The sequence below is a fragment of the Arthroderma uncinatum genome (assembly GCF_011692745.1).
Source record: "Arthroderma uncinatum strain CBS 119779 chromosome Unknown scaffold1, whole genome shotgun sequence".
Lineage (NCBI taxonomy): Eukaryota > Fungi > Ascomycota > Eurotiomycetes > Onygenales > Arthrodermataceae > Arthroderma > Arthroderma uncinatum.
In genome coordinates, this window is record NW_022983863.1 from 390,958 (window position 1) to 408,684 (window position 17,727).

Sequence of the window (17,727 nt, forward strand, 5' to 3'; positions counted from 1 at the left end):
ACATAGAAAATAACGAGTGAATAGTAAAGTCGAATGTAAAGGTTAGAAGGCCCGGACACGCATGACAGAAGCCCTCAGCAGCCGCCTCATATGCTCTGGTCCACACCACAGCAGCTCGCGCGTCCGCTCTGTCGCCCTCTGCAGCTGGACATGGCCATACCCTATCCTCGCCCCAGTGCCCGCGGCCGCTGCGACTCCTGCTGCTGCGACTCCCACAGTCGATGTGGCCTTGCCCTTACCCCATAGCCTGATGCTGGACTTGCTCCTGGAGCTCTTTCTGCGTCGGCTGGCCTCCTCCAGCACCAGTTTCTGCAGCTGCTTGATCTCCATGCCCGCCGCGCTCAGGACGAGCGGAACATCCATCACCTCTACCTCCCTGGCCGCCGGCTTCTTGGATGGCCGCGGCGGTGACGGTTTCGTCTTTTTCGGTGATGGAGCCAGCGGCGCCAGGGCGTCGTCCCATGTTCCCGACCTCAACGTCGTGGCGTCAAAGTTGATCTCGCGCAGGGACCGGAGGTGGTCACGTATGAACAACGACACCTGCGATGCGTCGACGTGAACGTTCTCTATCTCCAGGGTATGCAAGGAAGAGAACTTCAACGTATTCAAACGCTTCGGGCGTGCAGACGAGAATTGGTCTTTGTCTCTTGCAAGGCACGGCTCTGTAGATAGAGAGATGGGTGACGGTCCCCTGGCACCCAGCCAACGGAACTTGAGACGGTGGAGATGCGGGAAGCACTGGATGTACGAGTTTAGAGACCTCACATGGTCCGTGGCTTCACCGTCGGCGTACGGAAAGGAATCCATCTCAATGTGCAAGTTGGTGATGCGTCTCCAGCGCTTGCAAGAGGCAGGAGACGTCCCGATCCCCACGGGCGTCGGACGCAAGTAGAGCAGAGCGCCCGGGTGCATGGGCAGAAGCGAGAGAGAGGTAAGCCGTGGCAGCGGGCAATGCTCAATCGCGCAACGCAATGAGATAAGTGCATAGTCTACCACGCTGCGCCGATAGCGATGGGGAGCCGACTGGTTCGGACATGAGAGGGTAAGCTTGGTCAGAGCATGCAGCGCACTAAATGCACGCGTGAAGGAAGGAATGTTGGTTGCCGCATGGAACAGCGGAGGGTACTGTTTCGTCAGCAGGTCGGTCATCTCCCAGGTTCCATACTTGGGTCCGCTGAGCCGCGATGAAGACGGGTAGACCTGTGGCGTATAGATGAAGGTCTGCTCCTCGCCGGTGATCGGGTCCAGCAGCGGTGGTAGAAAGGTCGACGGCGAGTGCGGGATGGTCAGCGTGAGTGACTTGACATGTCTGCCAATGCGGTCCAGGGCAGCCATGCGCGCAGGCCGGGTGAATGTGCTGCTGCGAAAGGAGACAGATAGCTCCGCGAAGAGCAGCGGCTCAGCGTAGATGCTGAAGTCATGGCAGACCAGTCGCAGACTGGCGAGGTCGTCCCTGGACATATGCGACAGGAAGGCATCGCGAGTCAGGTCGGTCGACCAGAAACGAATGAAGGATGCGCTGGGCAGCATCCTGAGTTCAACTGCGCTGCTGCCACCGGCGCTTTATATATTAATGCGATTATCGTGATTACTCCGTAGACTCGCCCTGAACACGTCAGTTGCTGCGGCGTCCGCTGAGGGATCAGGCGCAAAGCACATACCACTGGACATGCATGTATCAGCCAGGTATAAGTCTATAAGTTTCGGGCCTCGTGGCTTAATTAACTATCGTTCCTCTTTTGAATCATAGATATCATTAAAATCGTATATCATCAAAGTATGCCAGATACTTTGTTCATAGGAATAGGGATCGGGATAGGGGGTATATAGTAAAAGAGGAAGATGTTTCGTTGCATGTTCGAAACATCTTTCACCGGCGGGGAAGAGGGAAAAGCAACGGCTGGGTCCATCCGTCTGCATTCTACGCTCTGGCCTGGTCTAGTCGACCTGCAGCATCGCGACGGTCGTTGGCTGGCGGTCAACAACCTGCACCGGTTGCCAGGGCGAAGGCTGAGAATGCAGGAGAAGTCGTGGGAGAAGCGCGAGAATATCGCGAGCACGGAACGACGGTGAAGCGTCTCCGGGTGTCCATTGGCTGGCTGTATACGAGGCGCGTTTGCTAGAGTTTTGCCCGGGATCTTGGTGTTGATGCTGAGCGAGATAGACGCGAGAGCGCGTTAAGTGGTTGCATATACACGCTCGGAGGTCGCGCCGGCATCCAACTGTTGAGACTTGGCTGGTTCGGTCGTCCTTGTTAACCGTTAAACAAGATTCTGGGCTTTGTACTCCGTTCTTTTGGACTCGTCATGTACGGAGTAAACAATTCGCGTGACAATCTACCGTCTCTATGTCAGATGATATCCGCCAGGCTTGTATCCTTCCACGTCCTCCATCCGACTCATGGTAGATCCTTTTGGCGTCCAAAGACAGTGGTAGCACAGAAATACTGGTTGGAAGACAAGTTGGTGTCGCGTCGCTGGAGGTTTGTGACGAAGCAAAGGGTCCAACTCTGCCAGCTGAAGCAAATCTCCAGCCCACATTCATTGTCTTGTTGATGCGCAGGAGTTGTGGAAATACATGTCCGGGTGAGCCGGTCGACCGTTATAGAGTCTCTCTCTATGGGAGGAAGCTCCTCCTTTGGGTCTCTTGGAATATGGAGATATTGAAAAGAGCCCCGTGTAAGGTCTGACATAGTGATGGCAGAGGTGTCGTCATGGCATGCTATACAACGTCCCTTGTCTATATCCTTCTTCTAGACAGTTTCAGTATCGTCTCATCATCTTATAAGGATAGTTATTCGACTGTCTACCCAGGCAAAAATGAATAAATACAAGAAAAAACACTTTGTCGTCCTCTCTTTCCTCTTTCGGACATAACGTGATACCGAGTCACGTGAGAAAGAACTCGCGATAAAATTGATCCGAAGACTTACTAAGTCATGACTCAGCAGAAGTCCTTCCAACCTTGGAAGCCTTTAATTGGCTCATCCATGACAGCGACGTGCCAGAGATCCTCCAAGTTACTCCGTATATCTCGACCAAGGTCAAGTCCAAAAATACCAACATTGTTTCTCTCTTCACTTCGACGGCGTCACTTTGACGGCTGCTTTACTTTCACACTTCTGGTAGAAAGTGTCAAAGGTGTCATCTTCTCCATACAAGGCCCTGTAGGTAATCCTGGCATAGCATTTTGCTACCACTGCGTTACCATCACAGCCCACGCATGTGTAGGCATACGCGAGCGTTAGCCAAGTCATGATGAGACGAGCCTGTAGAAGTCCCCATCGTTTGATCTCCAGGGCGCGGCTCCCACGCGGTCGTGGAAGGCTACCGTTCTCTATGACGTAGCCAAGCGACGCCAGACCTTCTAGTGTATAGGAAATAGTTGTAGGTACGTCCCCTCGTCCCAGATATAGACCTGCAAGGTCAAGTTGGACCTCCGAGATCTCTATACGGGGTTCCTCGAGAGCTGGTCGAGGGTACGTATCCCTCAATTGAGCAATGCTAGACTCAATCTTGGCCGCGGCTGAAAAGTCCGTCGGTGCCAGTTTGAAGCGGCTACAGAGGCGTAAGGCTTCCGCTTTCAGGGTTTTCCTCTCACCCATAACGTGGTTTGCCGTCCCTTGCTTGTCGTGACATAGGACACAGTTGCAATCGAAACCTAAGTTCCGTAAAAATTTTCTGCGCTGCTCATAAACATTACCATTTGAAATATAGAAATTCTCGGTGATCTCAGTCCCTGGCTCGAGGTCCTGTGTTGCACGGATTATGATCATGTCGCCGATGAAAGTGCGATGTGAGTTGCTAAGACAGGAGTGGTTGATAAACGATGCCATGGGCCATATTCCATACGAGCAGCCCCGGCCTCCAATCCGAGCTGGGTTTGGCTGCTTGTGAAGGTGATCTGGGAGAGATTGAGCGGAAACCGAGACGGCATTCAAAGCTATGATGTGTGCCACGAGAAATCTAACCCTTGAAGTCAGCCTACCATACTCCGTGCAAAGTGGAGGGTGATCGGTCCTTACGTGTCAACAGCCGGTCTACCATCCACCTCAACAATGCCGCCGGATTCGTTTGGCATCTGACAATAAAGCTGAGTAATACATGATGCTAAAGATGGGTTTCGATATAGCTTCTGAATGACCATTGTGAGTAGTTCTTGCTTTAGTGGCTCTGATTTAGCCCCAATCCAGTGGTACTTCTGGTTGCTCCGTCGTACTATTGTGTGGCCAAAGGCATGTGCAAATGCCTTTTCGCAGAGTAACAAGTCGCCAACTTTGACTGCTGCCGTTGTGAATAGGCCACGTCGTCTCCCAGCCTTGGGCAAGCCTGGCTCCAGTTTGCCAATGTATGTAGCGTACTCTAGGTTCGGCGTGTTACAGGACCATGCCTCCGTGTACAGCTGTGTGAACCGGTAACTACCGCTCTCCTGCTCCATGATTCGGTCCGCGAGCTTACTTTTCATCGTTACAAGACCCGGGTATTCTTCAGGAATTTGCATACAGTAATTCAGACATCCTCGATACCGTTGGAGGTTGTACAGGGCTTGGGCCATGTAGTAGAGAGCACCCTGCGCCGTCGCCGGAAATGACAGCGCCATTGCTGCGTCGGACAGAGCAGCATCGAACTGATTTGTTGCGATAAAGGCAGAGGCTCGATTCGATTTTATCATGCATACCTCATTCTCGCTCGGGAAGGTCTCCAGGGCTTTGGTATAACTTTGGACGGGTATCAATACCTTGAAAATCCGAGGGAAGTCACTAGAGAACATACCAATCAATCGCCTGGTAGTACTGGAACTGTCCTGCAAGGAATCCCCCTTTCATATTCCAGGCCATGGCATAGTCTTCATTGGCTAAAACCTCCTGCCTCCACGGAGCTGGCACCTTCATGTCATATATAGGGAAATATATGGCGTCGCAAATGTGATCGATACTGATCCCGACCCTTGAATCAGTCAACTGCCGATAAAACGGCTCTTTCAATATGAAGACACTTTCTTGCGGGAGACGCCCTGCCACGCCGCGCTCGTTATGGTGACACAGCCGAACGAGGATAAAGTCACCAACTTCATCTTCCATGTTGATAGCCATCGTGGAGGTGAGCCCTACTTCCGAGAGGGACCTCAGTAGGAGGTAGCCACCGCCATTCCGCGTGCCAAACTGGAGGTTCCGGATCATGCATTTGTATAGGCTCCGCAAGGGGGTAGTAGACGGGGGGTAGTAGGTAGTCATATTGTTCAATACAAAATACTGGATAATAATTCGATAGTAATATGGATATATTGATCAAGCCATAAGGACTTGAGAGCACTTGTAACCAATTTGATCCATCCTGTGCTGGAGGAAGGAGAAAGTCGTATGTTTATTCCTGGTCCGGGGAAAGAATGAAGGCAGGAGACATCATCCCTGCGTCCCTGAGTAAAGAGTCCCATAAAAGGGTCCGTGTATATTTTATAAGAGATGTTGAGTTCCATATTTCGACCGTGGTAGGTACTTCAAGCCTCGTCTTCAAGTATGAGTGTATCAACGTCGTCAAGCCCCTTATAAAGCTATATAAGAGCACGTCTTATACTAGCCTTTAAGCTTGTCCTATCCTTATCCTGTCCTCTGATATTCTCAGACTTCCTTAGACTTGTAGCTTATCCTAGACAAGCATAGGGATATCATTGAACGCGTTTGAGAGAGAGACCGACGTCCTTTATTGATCTCCGCTCCCACCCTTTGATCTCATCCTCTTCCATCAGCGTCATGTCATGTCATGTCATGTCAAGTCAAGTCAATATCAAGTCAAGTATCGTCAAGTATCGTCAAGTATCGTCAAGTATCGTCAAGTCAAGTCAAATATCAAGTCATCAAGTCAAGAAGTGTTGTATGCAGTGTGTTACAGCCGCGTCAGGCTTAGTCAGCTTATCTCCAACGTCTGAGGCTTTTGCCCGCTAAGAAAGCCAGAAAGAAAGAAGAAAGTCAACGCAAGAAGAAAAACGCAGACGGCCAGCCGTCATCTTCTTCGACTGCGGACTTCAGACCGAACAGGTGCTGGCGATGCTTTTTTTCGTAGAGAGTCGAGGGTGAGCAGGTGTGCCGGTGAGTATTTTTGACGTAACCTCCCAGATGTCCCTCTATATCGTGTCTGAGATAGCCTCTGTCTGAGATAGCCTTAAGCTAACGTTTGACGTGCCAAGTTAAACGTTTTGGTCCCTGGATAATTAATTCTAGGCTGTGACATCCGACACAAATACCAACGCCCAAGTTTAAGCCGCACCATAGGGCTTGGTGAGCGGAGGCGCCGGACATAAGGACGCATAAAATACCAGGATCGCTGAGGCTGAGATACTGGCCCTGTCTCAATCTTCATCGACATGGACTCAGACGAGCTCGAGGACAACCTGCTCCTTCAAGCGACCCTGTCGCCAAACTCGGAGGACGGCGAAGAGGATACCTACAGCCATAGCCATACGGCTGGCAGCCACAGCGCGCGCTCCCCACTAGTATTCCAAGCCGATCGCATGAACCAGACGACATCACCACTCAACCTGGTATCGTCATCATCATCCTCAACCTCATCTCGTCCACCCGCCATAGCTATGGAAGCTGGCCCCTCGCGGAAACGTTCACGCGCAATCTCCTCCCCTACTACCTCTGCTGCCGTTCTCCACGACCCAAAAACCCGCCGACATGCCTCTCCCCAGCGAAATACCAAGCCTGCCAGCCAGTCCGGATCTAATACAGGTGCAGACTCTGACTTGCTTGGGCTTTTCGGGCTCGAGGGAGGCGATGACATAGGCGCACTCGAAGAGGAACAACGTCAAGCTGAGACCTGGCTTCAGGAACGTCGGGAGCAAGAACGCAGAGACGAGGAGTTTGCGCGTGCCCTCCAGGAGACTTGGGATGAGATTCTACCGCCATCATCAAGGTCCGATGATCAGGACGATACATTATTTCAACCTCGACCGCAGGTTCAACAGCTAGGTCAAGGGCGAGTTCAGGAACGAGTTCAGCCGCGTTTCCCACCACAGCCGCAAATGCAGAGGCAGGCCCCGACGTTTGATTCTAACCACGGACAGACGAGAATGATGCCTCCACCTGTGGGACCAGCGTTGAACGCTACATCGAAATATGGCTGGCCACTGCCCACCGCTCACGGCAGCCTCGCTATCAATAAGAGTGCTGGTAGCCGTCCCACTGAATCTTGGAATAGGACAAATCCTAGCAGTCGTCCCGCAGAATCGTGGCAGAAGACGAGTTCTAGCAGTCGTCCCACTGAACCCTGGAATAGGACAAGTTCCAGCAGTCGTCCCGCCGAATCCTGGCAGAAGACAAGTCCTAACAGCTGTCCCACTGAATCCTGGCAGAAGACAGGTTCTAATAGCAACGAGCAATGGCGCAGTTCCCCGAAGAACTATATCGAACTGAGCAGCGATAGCGAGGTCGAAGAACTCTTCTCCGTGCTCTCTGGAAAACCTCCCGACCCCTGGGAAGCACGGAATCGTTCTAATGATCTGCCTATACGCCCAAGCCCGAACCCAAATCCCTATGCGAACCCCAATTTATCTACAGCGGCTAGCCAGCGATTACCTAGTATTCGTGCTTTAGAGGAGAGGTACCAACAGAATTTGAGGGATCTTCAGATGGGTGTTTCACCTCTCTCGACCGTGCCGCAATATCTGCAGCCGTATATGAGTCGCTCGTGTCCTCCCGGTTGTGCCTGCGGGGGGAAGCTGCCGCACCCGTATAGTCCGACAAGTTCGCAAATTGATACCTTACGGTGAGCTTACCATGAACCTTTACGACTCTCAGGTATTGCAATTGCTAACAGCATCAGAAATATGTACGCTTCCGATGGGCTGACGCCCGATGAAATGAAGAAAGAACTGAAATCTCTCCTCGAGAACATTCGTCCAGATCAAGAACTCGACCTCAACCGTGAAGGAACCCCAGAAGCGCTCAAATTTCCTCTCATGGAGCACCAGAAGCTAGGTCTAGCGTGGATGAAATCCATGGAAGAAGGATCCAACAAGGGTGGTATCCTCGCTGATGACATGGGACTCGGGAAGACAATACAAGCTTTAGCCTTGATGGTTTCGCGTCCCAGCACCGACCCAATTCGCAAGACAACTCTTATCATCGCCCCCGTTGCTCTCATCCAGCAGTGGAAGAGAGAAATAAACCGCATGCTCAAACCAGGAAAGGAGCACCAACTCTCCGTCTTCATCTTACACGGAGAACGTAGAGCAATCACCTTCACCGACCTACGCCGCTACGATGTTGTCTTGACTACCTTTGGTACACTAGCGTCCGAACTAAAGCGCAAGGAACGATGGATGTTGTTTAAGAAGGATAATCCAAATGCCTACCAAAACCTATCTACGCCGACCGAAGAGATGCCAATACTCGGCGATGAGTGCAAATGGTACAGAGTCATCATCGACGAAGCGCAGTGTATCAAAAACCGCAACACCAAGGGCGCTCAGGCGTGTTATGCTATCCAGTCAATCTATAGGTGGTGCATGAGCGGAACTCCGATGATGAATAACGTGCAGGAACTCTTCTCGTTGATTTGCTTTTTACGCATTGGGCCATACAATAAACTTGAACGATTCAATAGCACATTTACCCGACCGCTAAAGAATGATGAAAACGCAGTCCAGAGCGTCGCAATGAAGAAACTTCAGGCTTTGCTCAAGGCAATCCTTCTCCGCCGCATGAAAACGTCAAAAATTGACGGCAAGCCGATTCTCCAACTTCCGCCTCGCGTCACAGAAAAGGTCCATACCATATTCAGTGAGGACGAGCACAGTTTCTATCAAGCTCTTGAGACACAATCCCAGTTGCAATTCAACAGGTACCTTAGAGCTGGCACCGTTGGGAGGAATTACTCTAATGTCCTTGTCCTCCTACTTCGACTGCGGCAGGCTTGCTGCCATCCACATCTAATCAACGATTTCGCAGTTAGTACGGGCGCCGTGTCAGAGGAACTTGACCTCATTGCCAATGCCAAACTACTTGATGCCACGGTAATTGAACGTCTGAAGTCACAAGAGGCCTCGGAATGCCCCGTCTGTATCGATGTGGCTGAGAACGCTGTAATTTTCTTTCCTTGTGGCCATAGTACCTGCGCGGAATGCTTTGCAAAAATCTCCGATCCGTCTCAGGGGCTGGTGCAGGGCAACGACGGCGTGTTCGAGATCAAATGTCCTTCCTGTCGAGCCAAAATTGACCCCAAGAAAGTTACAGATAACGCGTCGTTCCAGAAAGTTCATGTCCTTGGCGAAGAAACTGATGCTGCTGAGTCTGGCAAGCCGAGTACGCAGGCCGACGATACCGAGGACAGCGATAGTGATAGCGATGATGATAACAGAGGTACACTTAATGGCTTCATCGTCCGCGACGACGATAGCGAAAGCAGGCGGAAGAAAGGAAAGGGCAAAGCCAAACCAAAGAAGACTCTTGCGCAGCTCAAAAAGGAAGCCCAGCGTAACGTCAAGGCCAAACGCAAATACCTTCGCACCCTTGATAAACGCTGGGAGCCTAGTGCCAAAGTCGATAAGACGATAGAAATTCTACAGTCGCTGCTCGATTCAGGCACAAACGAGAAAACGATCATCTTCAGCCAATTTACCTCCCTCCTCGACCTAATTGAAGTTCCCATTAATCGCCGGGGCTGGGTCTACCGCCGCTACGACGGCAGTATGAAACCCGCAGATCGCAACGAATCCGTCCTCGACTTCACTGACAACCCAGAATGTCGTGTCATGCTTGTTTCTCTCAAAGCAGGGAATGCAGGGCTGAACCTCGTCGCGGCATCCCAAGTGATTATCCTTGACCCTTTCTGGAACCCATATATTGAGGACCAGGCGATTGATCGAGCCCATCGTATCGGGCAGATGAGACCTGTCATGGTTCACAGACTTCTGATCGAGAATACAGTCGAGGACCGAATCATTGCGCTTCAGGAAAAGAAGAGAGAGATCATCGAAGGTGCACTAGATGAAAAGGCTAGTACTAAGGTTGGAAGATTGGGCGTTAGAGAGCTGGCGTTTTTATTCGTACGTATATCCATCCCCTTTTTCTTCATGGGCTGGTGCATGGTTGATTTCTCTTACTGATTGGTCTGCCATCCCACAGAACGTTCCCCAGTAATTCAACCACAGGCCTCATATACGCCACCCGCGTTCACCACAGTTGATGTCAAGCATAGCTGCTACATCCAAAGAAAAATAGACAAAAAAGCCACTTAAAGTCCAGACATGCAGAGGAAAGATCTAGACAGATTTAGGCAAACTCATTCTCGGATTTCATAGACGTGATACAACGTTGTCTTTAATAGCTTTCATTTGCGTTCTCATTGTCGCGTTCTCTTTCAATTTCCCAACCCTTTCACTTTTTTTTTCTTACGTTCAATTATCCTGTCACCTTTCCTTCCTGGCGTCCTACTGTTTGTTTATTGGATGGCTAGGGCTATCTGTTTGGGCTTGGTAGGGCGGTACCAGTTTTTCTTTATGACGGTTGTTTCGATATCCCCTTTTATTCTCGGTCATGGAGGTTTTATTCGGTATTCGGGTATGGTCATGATTTTCCTTACTCTCCACGTCTAGTCGCAACTAAAGACAGACGTATCTTGGGCGGAATATTTGCAGTGCTCTTTATATTGTTTACTGTACTGTACCTCTATGCAGCTACTGCTTTCGCCTTGTCTGTTTAATAGCGTTCCCTTTTCTCACTTTCTGCCTCCTTAACTTGGCCACAAAGACTCGTGTTTATAGAAAAAAATTCGTATAGAATAGATTGGTTTGAGGGACCCAAAACAGGGTCACGCTGCTTATTTGTTCACTCTTCTCCCTGGATACTTTGTTTTAGATGTCTTTCTTTATTAATGGTAACGCAAAGATGACTCGAGGCCTTCTATATACCCAATCTTTATGTCGTTTCTAGTGAAGATAGTGGAAACTAACAAATATGTACCCAAGGCAATAGAGCTACCATAGAATTCCCATTAGCGGATATATTGATACTACTATTGAGGCTATCACTATCACTACAGCATACAAGTACTAAGCTATTACTAAAAGGGACTTTATTTCATGTATTTTGCCTCGTAATTTTGATGTTGAAGTTAATGCTTGCCATCAGTCTAAAATGTCACCCATGTTGGACCTGTTGTGTATGTATGTTTTGTTGCCCGTTGATTGTGTTGTTGTACGAGGTGTGAAAATGTATTTCTTTGTTGCAGGTAAGTTTTGTGATGCTTTTTTAATTCTTCTTCTTTTATTCGCTTTCTTCGTCAAGTCATTGTTTCTGTATTACATCCCGTTCCAAACCCAATCGTACCCACACGCAACTGGCCTCAGCTCAACAATAGCTTGTGAGATAAGTAGGCAATCTTCCAACTGTTCCTTGAACGACCCAGTTTAAAGATCGGCGTCCTCTTCGTCTGGCAGAGGCATGGAAGCGGCCACCTGCATTTCCTGTTCTTGTCTCTTGAGCTCTGCGTGGTCGACAGTGACCTCTGGAGGAGCAAGGGCAATACTGGCGGCGAAATCCTGAATTCAACATGTTAGCTAGCGTTTATACACATAAATCGGGAATAGAATACTTACCAAACCCTGGTTTCCGACAAGCTTTCTGGCCAACCACAAGAATGGCTTCTCAAAGTTGTAGTTGGATTTAGCGGAGATGTCGTAGTACTGAAGGTTCTTCTTGCGGTGGAAAGTGATGGTCTTGGCCTTCACCTTGCGCTCCTTGACATCGACTTTGTTTCCGCAGAGAACAATTGGGACGTTCTCGCAGACACGGACGAGATCACCTATAATACATCAAAAACGGTTAGGCGGGTACAGCGGGATTTGGAGCAGGAAAGAATAGGAATCAGCCACTTACGGTGCCAGGATGGGACGTTCTTGTAGGTGATACGGGAGGTGACATCGAACATGATGATACCACACTGGCCGTTGATGTAGTAGCCGTCTCGGAGACCGCCGAACTTCTCTTGACCGGCAGTATCCCAAACATCGAATTGAATGGAGCCCAAGTTCTGATCGTGGCATGGTTAGTATCCGGGTTAAGTCGTTTTTACCACCTCCTTAACGGCAGGCTGCTATCTGGTAAGGCACCGGGGACGTACGGTTTGGAATTTGAGCGGGTGGACCTCGACACCGAGAGTGGCAATGTATTTCTTCTCGAATTCACCAGTAAGATGACGCTTGACGAAGGTGGTCTACCCAGAACGATGGTTAGTATATGGTTCTCGGGGCTTTGATATAAGTGTGCGCGTGGGGCATGGTGGCATAGTCAACCCCTCCAAGATATAAGAAGGGCAACGAGACAAGTATACAACACTCGCGCCAGGGTTTAGACTCACCTTTCCAGTACCACCGTCTCCGACAAGGACGAGCTTGAAGGTGGGTATATTCTCTTCAGCCATTTTGTATGCGGGGAGGGGTTATCGGCGAGAGGTGCCGGCAATGAGGGGGGAGAGAGGTCTCAGGTAGCAGGCTCTGGAGGCAAACGTGAGTCGAAGATGTATCTGCCCTTGATAGCCAAGACAGATAGCTGAAGTCGATGCTGGTTGATGGGTATAGAGAGGTTGCAGAGGCGTTTAACGGCTGCGATATCAACTTGAACACAAAGCCCAAAGGAGCAAGGTTGGGTTGAAATTTATCTAGGCACGTGATTAGCCCTCGCCACACGGAGGGGGCTGACTAATCGACGAGTAAGATGAACGTTTATTTCGTACGAGGGTTTTGACCTTCACTACAGACAGAGGATGCCAGCATTTATAGGGCAAATAAACTAAGGAGGAGGCTGCTCCTTTTTCTTAGCATTATTAATCAGTATCATACATGAAGCGTGTGTATTCGTAAGCAATCATTGCTAGCCTGTGAGTCAGATATAGGGGCTTATCAGACGGGCCAGTGAGATGTCTGGTTTGCAGCCTGGCATTTGCCCCCGACAAATCACATAAACAGCTAACATTTATCGTGCCGTGGAGGCTGGCATGGTTTATAATGGCAGCAGGTGGCATCCAAGCAGGCCCCTGCCTCCCCAATCGCGGCTCGGAGTGAGCCGCAAGGTAAGCTGGGAACTTTCTTCCTCGGAGCTCGACCTTATCACCTTGACAAGGACGGGGAGCTAGCACGAAGACAAAGGTCAGTTACGGCCCAAGTCAGGCATGGCGGGTCAGAACACACCTCTACATTATTTGTGATGACTGTCGCGATTTTGGTCAAGTTCTCATGGTTGGCCCAGGTTATGTTGCCGAAGTTGCAGACTTTATCGCCAGCCTTCAGACCAGCTTTGGCTGCAGGACTTCCATCCGCCACACTGTTGACTTTCGCAAATGGGATCCCATCTGTTTCACCCTGGGTTCTGCCCTCCACCTCCCCGGCGGCTGGTGCTGGCGGGCGGATGGCTAGAGGTGTGGAGGCATTCCCGTCCGTATCTTTTATGCTAGCAAAGTACGCAGCTATGCCTTCTTCGACCTTCAACATGACAGCCTTATAATCGTTTCGTAGACGTATTATCCTTGCTCTTGTGGTCCGTACTATTCCAGACAGGCCGTTAGCGAGATGGCTATTAAAAACAAGCAGAGGCGAACCGCTGTACTCTGTGCAATATCCAGATCTGCTCTCGGGAATCCATCAAATGTGATCAAACTCGTGTTCATATCAACTCCATGCTACGAGGAGTATATCCGTTAGACCTCTCTCTGTCGCAGTTATAGAAACAGGCGCAGATAAGCCAGGAACTAACGTACTGATTTAAGAACCTCGCCGAGAACCTTCAACTCTGCTTCCAGTCTTTCCTTCTCGTCGAAAAGCTGTGTCAAGCCAGCCTTTGATAGATTCGCGTTCGTAGAGCTGCTGCCGGAGACGGGGCCCGAAGGCACCGTGGGAGTGTGAATGTCGTCCATCGGAATGCCCATGGTTCGGTCAGGAGTCCATGGTATCGCTGTGTCGCTCGTGGGTTGACGCAGTCGCAGGCTGGAGGGGTTCGTAACTCTCGTTTCTGAGCTCTCGATGACCGCATTTTAACTCTTTATGGCGGGCATCAAACGCCAAGACGTCAACTCGTCATTAGTCAGCCAGTTCTCTATCAAACTCAGGAAGAGACATAGCAAAGCATCCATGATACAATATCTGCTTTATTGTAATATCTCTGTCTACAAGGTGTAATATTTAACGCTATACAAGTATGCATCTTCACATAAAGCTATACTTGATTGTTATATCAACTCTTCTTACACTCCGCTAGTCAAAGATGGCTCAAAGATGGCTACAGATGGAGCACATGTCTAGGCTGTCAGTGATATACATATATATCAAATATGCAGCCATACAAACATGACTTCTTCCATCTCCATCTTCCTTTCTTAACATCCATCTATATCTTGCTTAGTCGTGATGCGGCTTTGGGTGCTGTGGTGCTCTGTTGCCCCTTCCCCAATATGGGAAGAGGACGCTCGGTGAAAAGAAAAACTTCTCACAGCTCATCTCTCTCCTGTTCATCACTCTCATTCCATCTTTTAGGTCTTCATTTTGTATGCCTTTCACTCGTTTTGTTTTACTGGCCATGTTTGCTATGCCTCTCTCCTTCATTTTTACACGTTAAAGTCCCGTGCAAGTCATGGAAACCATAGAGGTCACCGAGCTTGTGGCGGATATCCCGCTAGAAGAGCCAGATATCGTTCCGGATATCCCCCAAGACGATACTCGAGGCGAAACGCAGCTTGAGGAAGATGCCAGACGGCCCTCGACGGAATCTGGTGATTCTATCGCCCCCGTCAGCCAAGATGGCTATAGTTTCAAGCGCTGGATGAGGAGCATTCGAGCCAATCGACATGCTATAGCTAGCCCCAGAAACTATGTCATGGGCTGGCCTGACGATGAGACAATGGACGAGAGTTACAATAGACCTGCCGGCAACTATTCGGAGAGCGTGCCGGATACTGCCTCAGTTACCTCCTCGGCACTCCTGCGGACAATGGAGACAGCGAGTGTAAGCCAGGCAACTATGAGTGTGATCAACAGACCACGCACGAACACCATGACTAGCACCAAGCAGGGTACCAGCGTGTTCTCCAATTCTGAAGCTAGACGGTCGATCGATAGCAATCGGATGGCGGCTACACTTTCTCTTGATGAGGCTGCTTGGAATCGAGCTGTCCAGAGACGCCAAATTATTCAGGAGTTGGTAGGCACAGAAACGGTGTACGTGTCTGGGCTGAAAGCCCTGGGTGATGTAAGTCGCTGCCCTTGGTACCATACCAGCAAGACTTCTAGGCACATATGCTTACCAAGTATTCCGAAGGTCTTCTCAACAACGGTAATTAGCCAAACGGGAATCGGCCGTAGTGTGGGGGCTCTGTTGCGGCTACATACGACGTTTCTCGACGCACTCCGCGCAGCTATCCCTCGTTCTAGTCCAATTGCTCCCCTGTCCGCATCCATGAAATGGATGACGGGGAAAAAAGTGATTAAGAAATTTAGTCTTGACCTCCATCGAAAATCAATAACAGCCCGAAGGCTTCGAGAACCCATAGAACACCGCATTAAATCATCCAGAACTGTTGCCGCCGAACCTAACGAAGCCGGCAAAGTAGCCGAAATCCTAATTTCAAAGGTATACAAAAGGCGATCTCCCCATTGCTGTGCGCCGCTAATGTTCACCAAATTTATAGCTCCCTAAGTTCAAGATATATGAGGACTATGGCATCAAGTACCATCTAGTGTCGCAGGAAATTGATGATCTTCGAAAAACCGTCAACTTCCAAATTTGGGATCATGGTACCGAAGCGCTCTCCCGATCTGTAGCGCCCTTGGAGTGCCAGGAACTGAGCCCAAATCAAGCACTCACTATTAATGACTTGCTTGCCAAGGTTTGATACCCCCTTCCAACCTGCCTTGCGGCATATATGAGCGTTAACACGCCTGATGTAGCCAATACAAAGAGTGTGCAAGTACCAGCTGTTTCTATCAGATTTATTAAAATGCACACCATCATCGGACTGCCCGGCAGCTCGTGAAGCTCTTGAACTTGCCCACCAGTGTATGATCGATACAGTTCAAGAAATCAATCGAGCTACTGGTGACCCGATAGCCAAAGATCGTATGGCAAAGACCTTGCTTCTACAGAACAAGTTGGACTTCACTGACTTCGTAAGTTACCGCGTCTTCTTGCCTCAAAATAAGCTAACCATCCTCCTCACAGGGAAAGGAACGGGATATTCTTCGCGACTTTGGCCCTATTAAGGTATGCGGAATTCTCCACGTTACCTACGAGACCTTGGAATCGATAACTGGAGATTACATGGTATGTGCTCTCTTCAGTTCGCACCTTCTACTTGCCGCTGCATGCATCGAGCATCGCAACTTCACCGTAGTTGCCATTATTGGTACGACGAGGGCAAAGATTGAGAGTGTAGACGAGAAACCCGGTTTGCCTCATTTCCAGTCCAAAACTGATCCCAGGACACAGCAATACTAATTATGAAATAGGCTTGCAATGCCTGAGAACGCCTCATTCCTGGAAAACGCTGTACGTGGCAGGAGGTTGTACCTTTGAGCTGGTGATGACGGCGTGCTCTACAAAGGAGGCAGTTCAATGGATGGACCAACTCCACCAGAATATAGCTCCAGAAATCACCGTGGACACGCCGAAAATCGGTACAAAGGTCAAGCTCCCGATCAAACAACGCCCGGTAATAACGATTGACGAGACTGGCAACATCGTGCAGCCAGTCTGTAAACTCGTCCGTATCAAAGGAACAGAGGCAGTCCCACGGTTGAACCAACCATCTAGCACATCACTGTCGAGATCCCCAACTATGTTTATGAACCCCATAGTCACCTTAACTCCAAACCGTCAAGACAGGATGCGGATGGAGCGATGGCTAGCCAACATCTGGACATGCGATATCATTCCATACCCCGGGATGCCAGGTCGCAGCGAGTACTTCATCCGAGCCCAGGCCGGGTCCTTTCTCCGAAGCCTTAGCAGCCGCCGGCCGTTTGCACGGCGTTCAAGCAGTATGACCACCACCACAACTCAGTCGATCACCTCGCCGCCCAAAGGGGGTGCGGGCATGGATGATACCGATATGACGACTCCCACAAGCCCCATCTCCAAGTACAGCACCCGGGAATTCGACGACATAATGGACATTAGTCCAAGATCTAGGAGCTCTTCTCCTGCACGTACGCCTCTGTTGACGTTGAAATATGGTCCTATTGCAGATGAGATGGTGCAGCACGAAGCTCAGGAGAAGGACTTGAAGGAGATTAAAGAGGTCAAGGAAGTCAAGGGAGGAAAACGGCCGAAGTGGAGTGTCTCTCTGTTCAAGGCCCCGAGTAGGTCTCGCCGGGCATGGCCGGTTGAAGTCTGACCGCTAAGGTTGAAAGATGAGGGCCAGGCAGTTTCTTTGCATAGCTCATGAAGTCTAGCAGCGATGGTAGGCAGAGGCTGATATGACCGCTTCTAGATATTTATACTTACAATGGCAACGCAAACTCGGATCTTCCTACTCGTACATACGTTCACTGAACCAAAGTGCCGTTCACTAAGCAGTCATTCACTATCCACTCATCAACAACCCTGCGGGATCTACTATGAGCCAGGTCCTCCGTATACTCCGTAGATGTAGAAGATGGAAGAGGAAGAAAGAAGCGTGACGTGACCGCGCCAAGACATACCAACGTGACGTCATAGCTCTCCACCCTGTGGAAGAGTGA

At 50.0% G+C, this 17,727-nt stretch overlaps 6 protein-coding genes across 6 annotated transcripts; 2 read left to right on the forward strand and 4 right to left on the reverse strand.

The window, feature by feature from the left end:
* Window positions 1-42: 42 nt before the first annotated feature.
* GIQ15_00120 (uncharacterized protein) lies at window positions 43-1,530 on the reverse strand (the record flags this gene model as incomplete). The annotated part of the gene is made up of 1 exon (XM_033547537.1): window positions 43-1,530. One exon carries the CDS (start codon window positions 1,528-1,530, stop codon window positions 43-45), a length of 1,488 nt encoding a protein of 495 aa, XP_033408488.1.
* A 1,546-nt stretch (window positions 1,531-3,076) lies between these two features.
* GIQ15_00121 (TPR domain protein) lies at window positions 3,077-5,233 on the reverse strand (the record flags this gene model as incomplete). Its single annotated transcript, XM_033547538.1, has 3 exons — window positions 3,077-3,965; window positions 4,025-4,717; window positions 4,773-5,233. 3 exons carry the CDS (start codon window positions 5,231-5,233, stop codon window positions 3,077-3,079), a joined length of 2,043 nt encoding a protein of 680 aa, XP_033408489.1.
* Window positions 5,234-6,360: 1,127 nt separating this feature from the next.
* On the forward strand, window positions 6,361-10,107 carry GIQ15_00122 (RING-13 protein; the record flags this gene model as incomplete). Its single annotated transcript, XM_033547539.1, has 2 exons — window positions 6,361-7,766; window positions 7,824-10,107. 2 exons carry the CDS (start codon window positions 6,361-6,363, stop codon window positions 10,105-10,107), a joined length of 3,690 nt encoding a protein of 1,229 aa, XP_033408490.1.
* Window positions 10,108-11,409: 1,302 nt separating this feature from the next.
* On the reverse strand, window positions 11,410-12,422 carry GIQ15_00123 (RAN small monomeric GTPase (Ran); the record flags this gene model as incomplete). The annotated part of the gene is made up of 5 exons (XM_033547540.1): window positions 11,410-11,541; window positions 11,599-11,804; window positions 11,879-12,032; window positions 12,123-12,215; window positions 12,360-12,422. The coding sequence occupies 5 exons, from the start codon at window positions 12,420-12,422 to the stop codon at window positions 11,410-11,412; spliced, it is 648 nt and encodes a 215-aa protein (XP_033408491.1).
* A 578-nt stretch (window positions 12,423-13,000) lies between these two features.
* Window positions 13,001-13,922, reverse strand: GIQ15_00124 (26S proteasome non-ATPase regulatory subunit 9; the record flags this gene model as incomplete). Its single annotated transcript, XM_033547541.1, has 3 exons — window positions 13,001-13,129; window positions 13,189-13,479; window positions 13,755-13,922. The coding sequence occupies 3 exons, from the start codon at window positions 13,920-13,922 to the stop codon at window positions 13,001-13,003; spliced, it is 588 nt and encodes a 195-aa protein (XP_033408492.1).
* Window positions 13,923-14,623: 701 nt separating this feature from the next.
* Window positions 14,624-17,381, forward strand: GIQ15_00125 (RSP protein; the record flags this gene model as incomplete). The annotated part of the gene is made up of 6 exons (XM_033547542.1): window positions 14,624-15,238; window positions 15,678-15,875; window positions 15,937-16,045; window positions 16,097-16,155; window positions 16,208-16,433; window positions 16,495-17,381. 6 exons carry the CDS (start codon window positions 14,624-14,626, stop codon window positions 17,379-17,381), a joined length of 2,094 nt encoding a protein of 697 aa, XP_033408493.1.
* Between the last annotated feature and the right edge of the window lie 346 nt (window positions 17,382-17,727).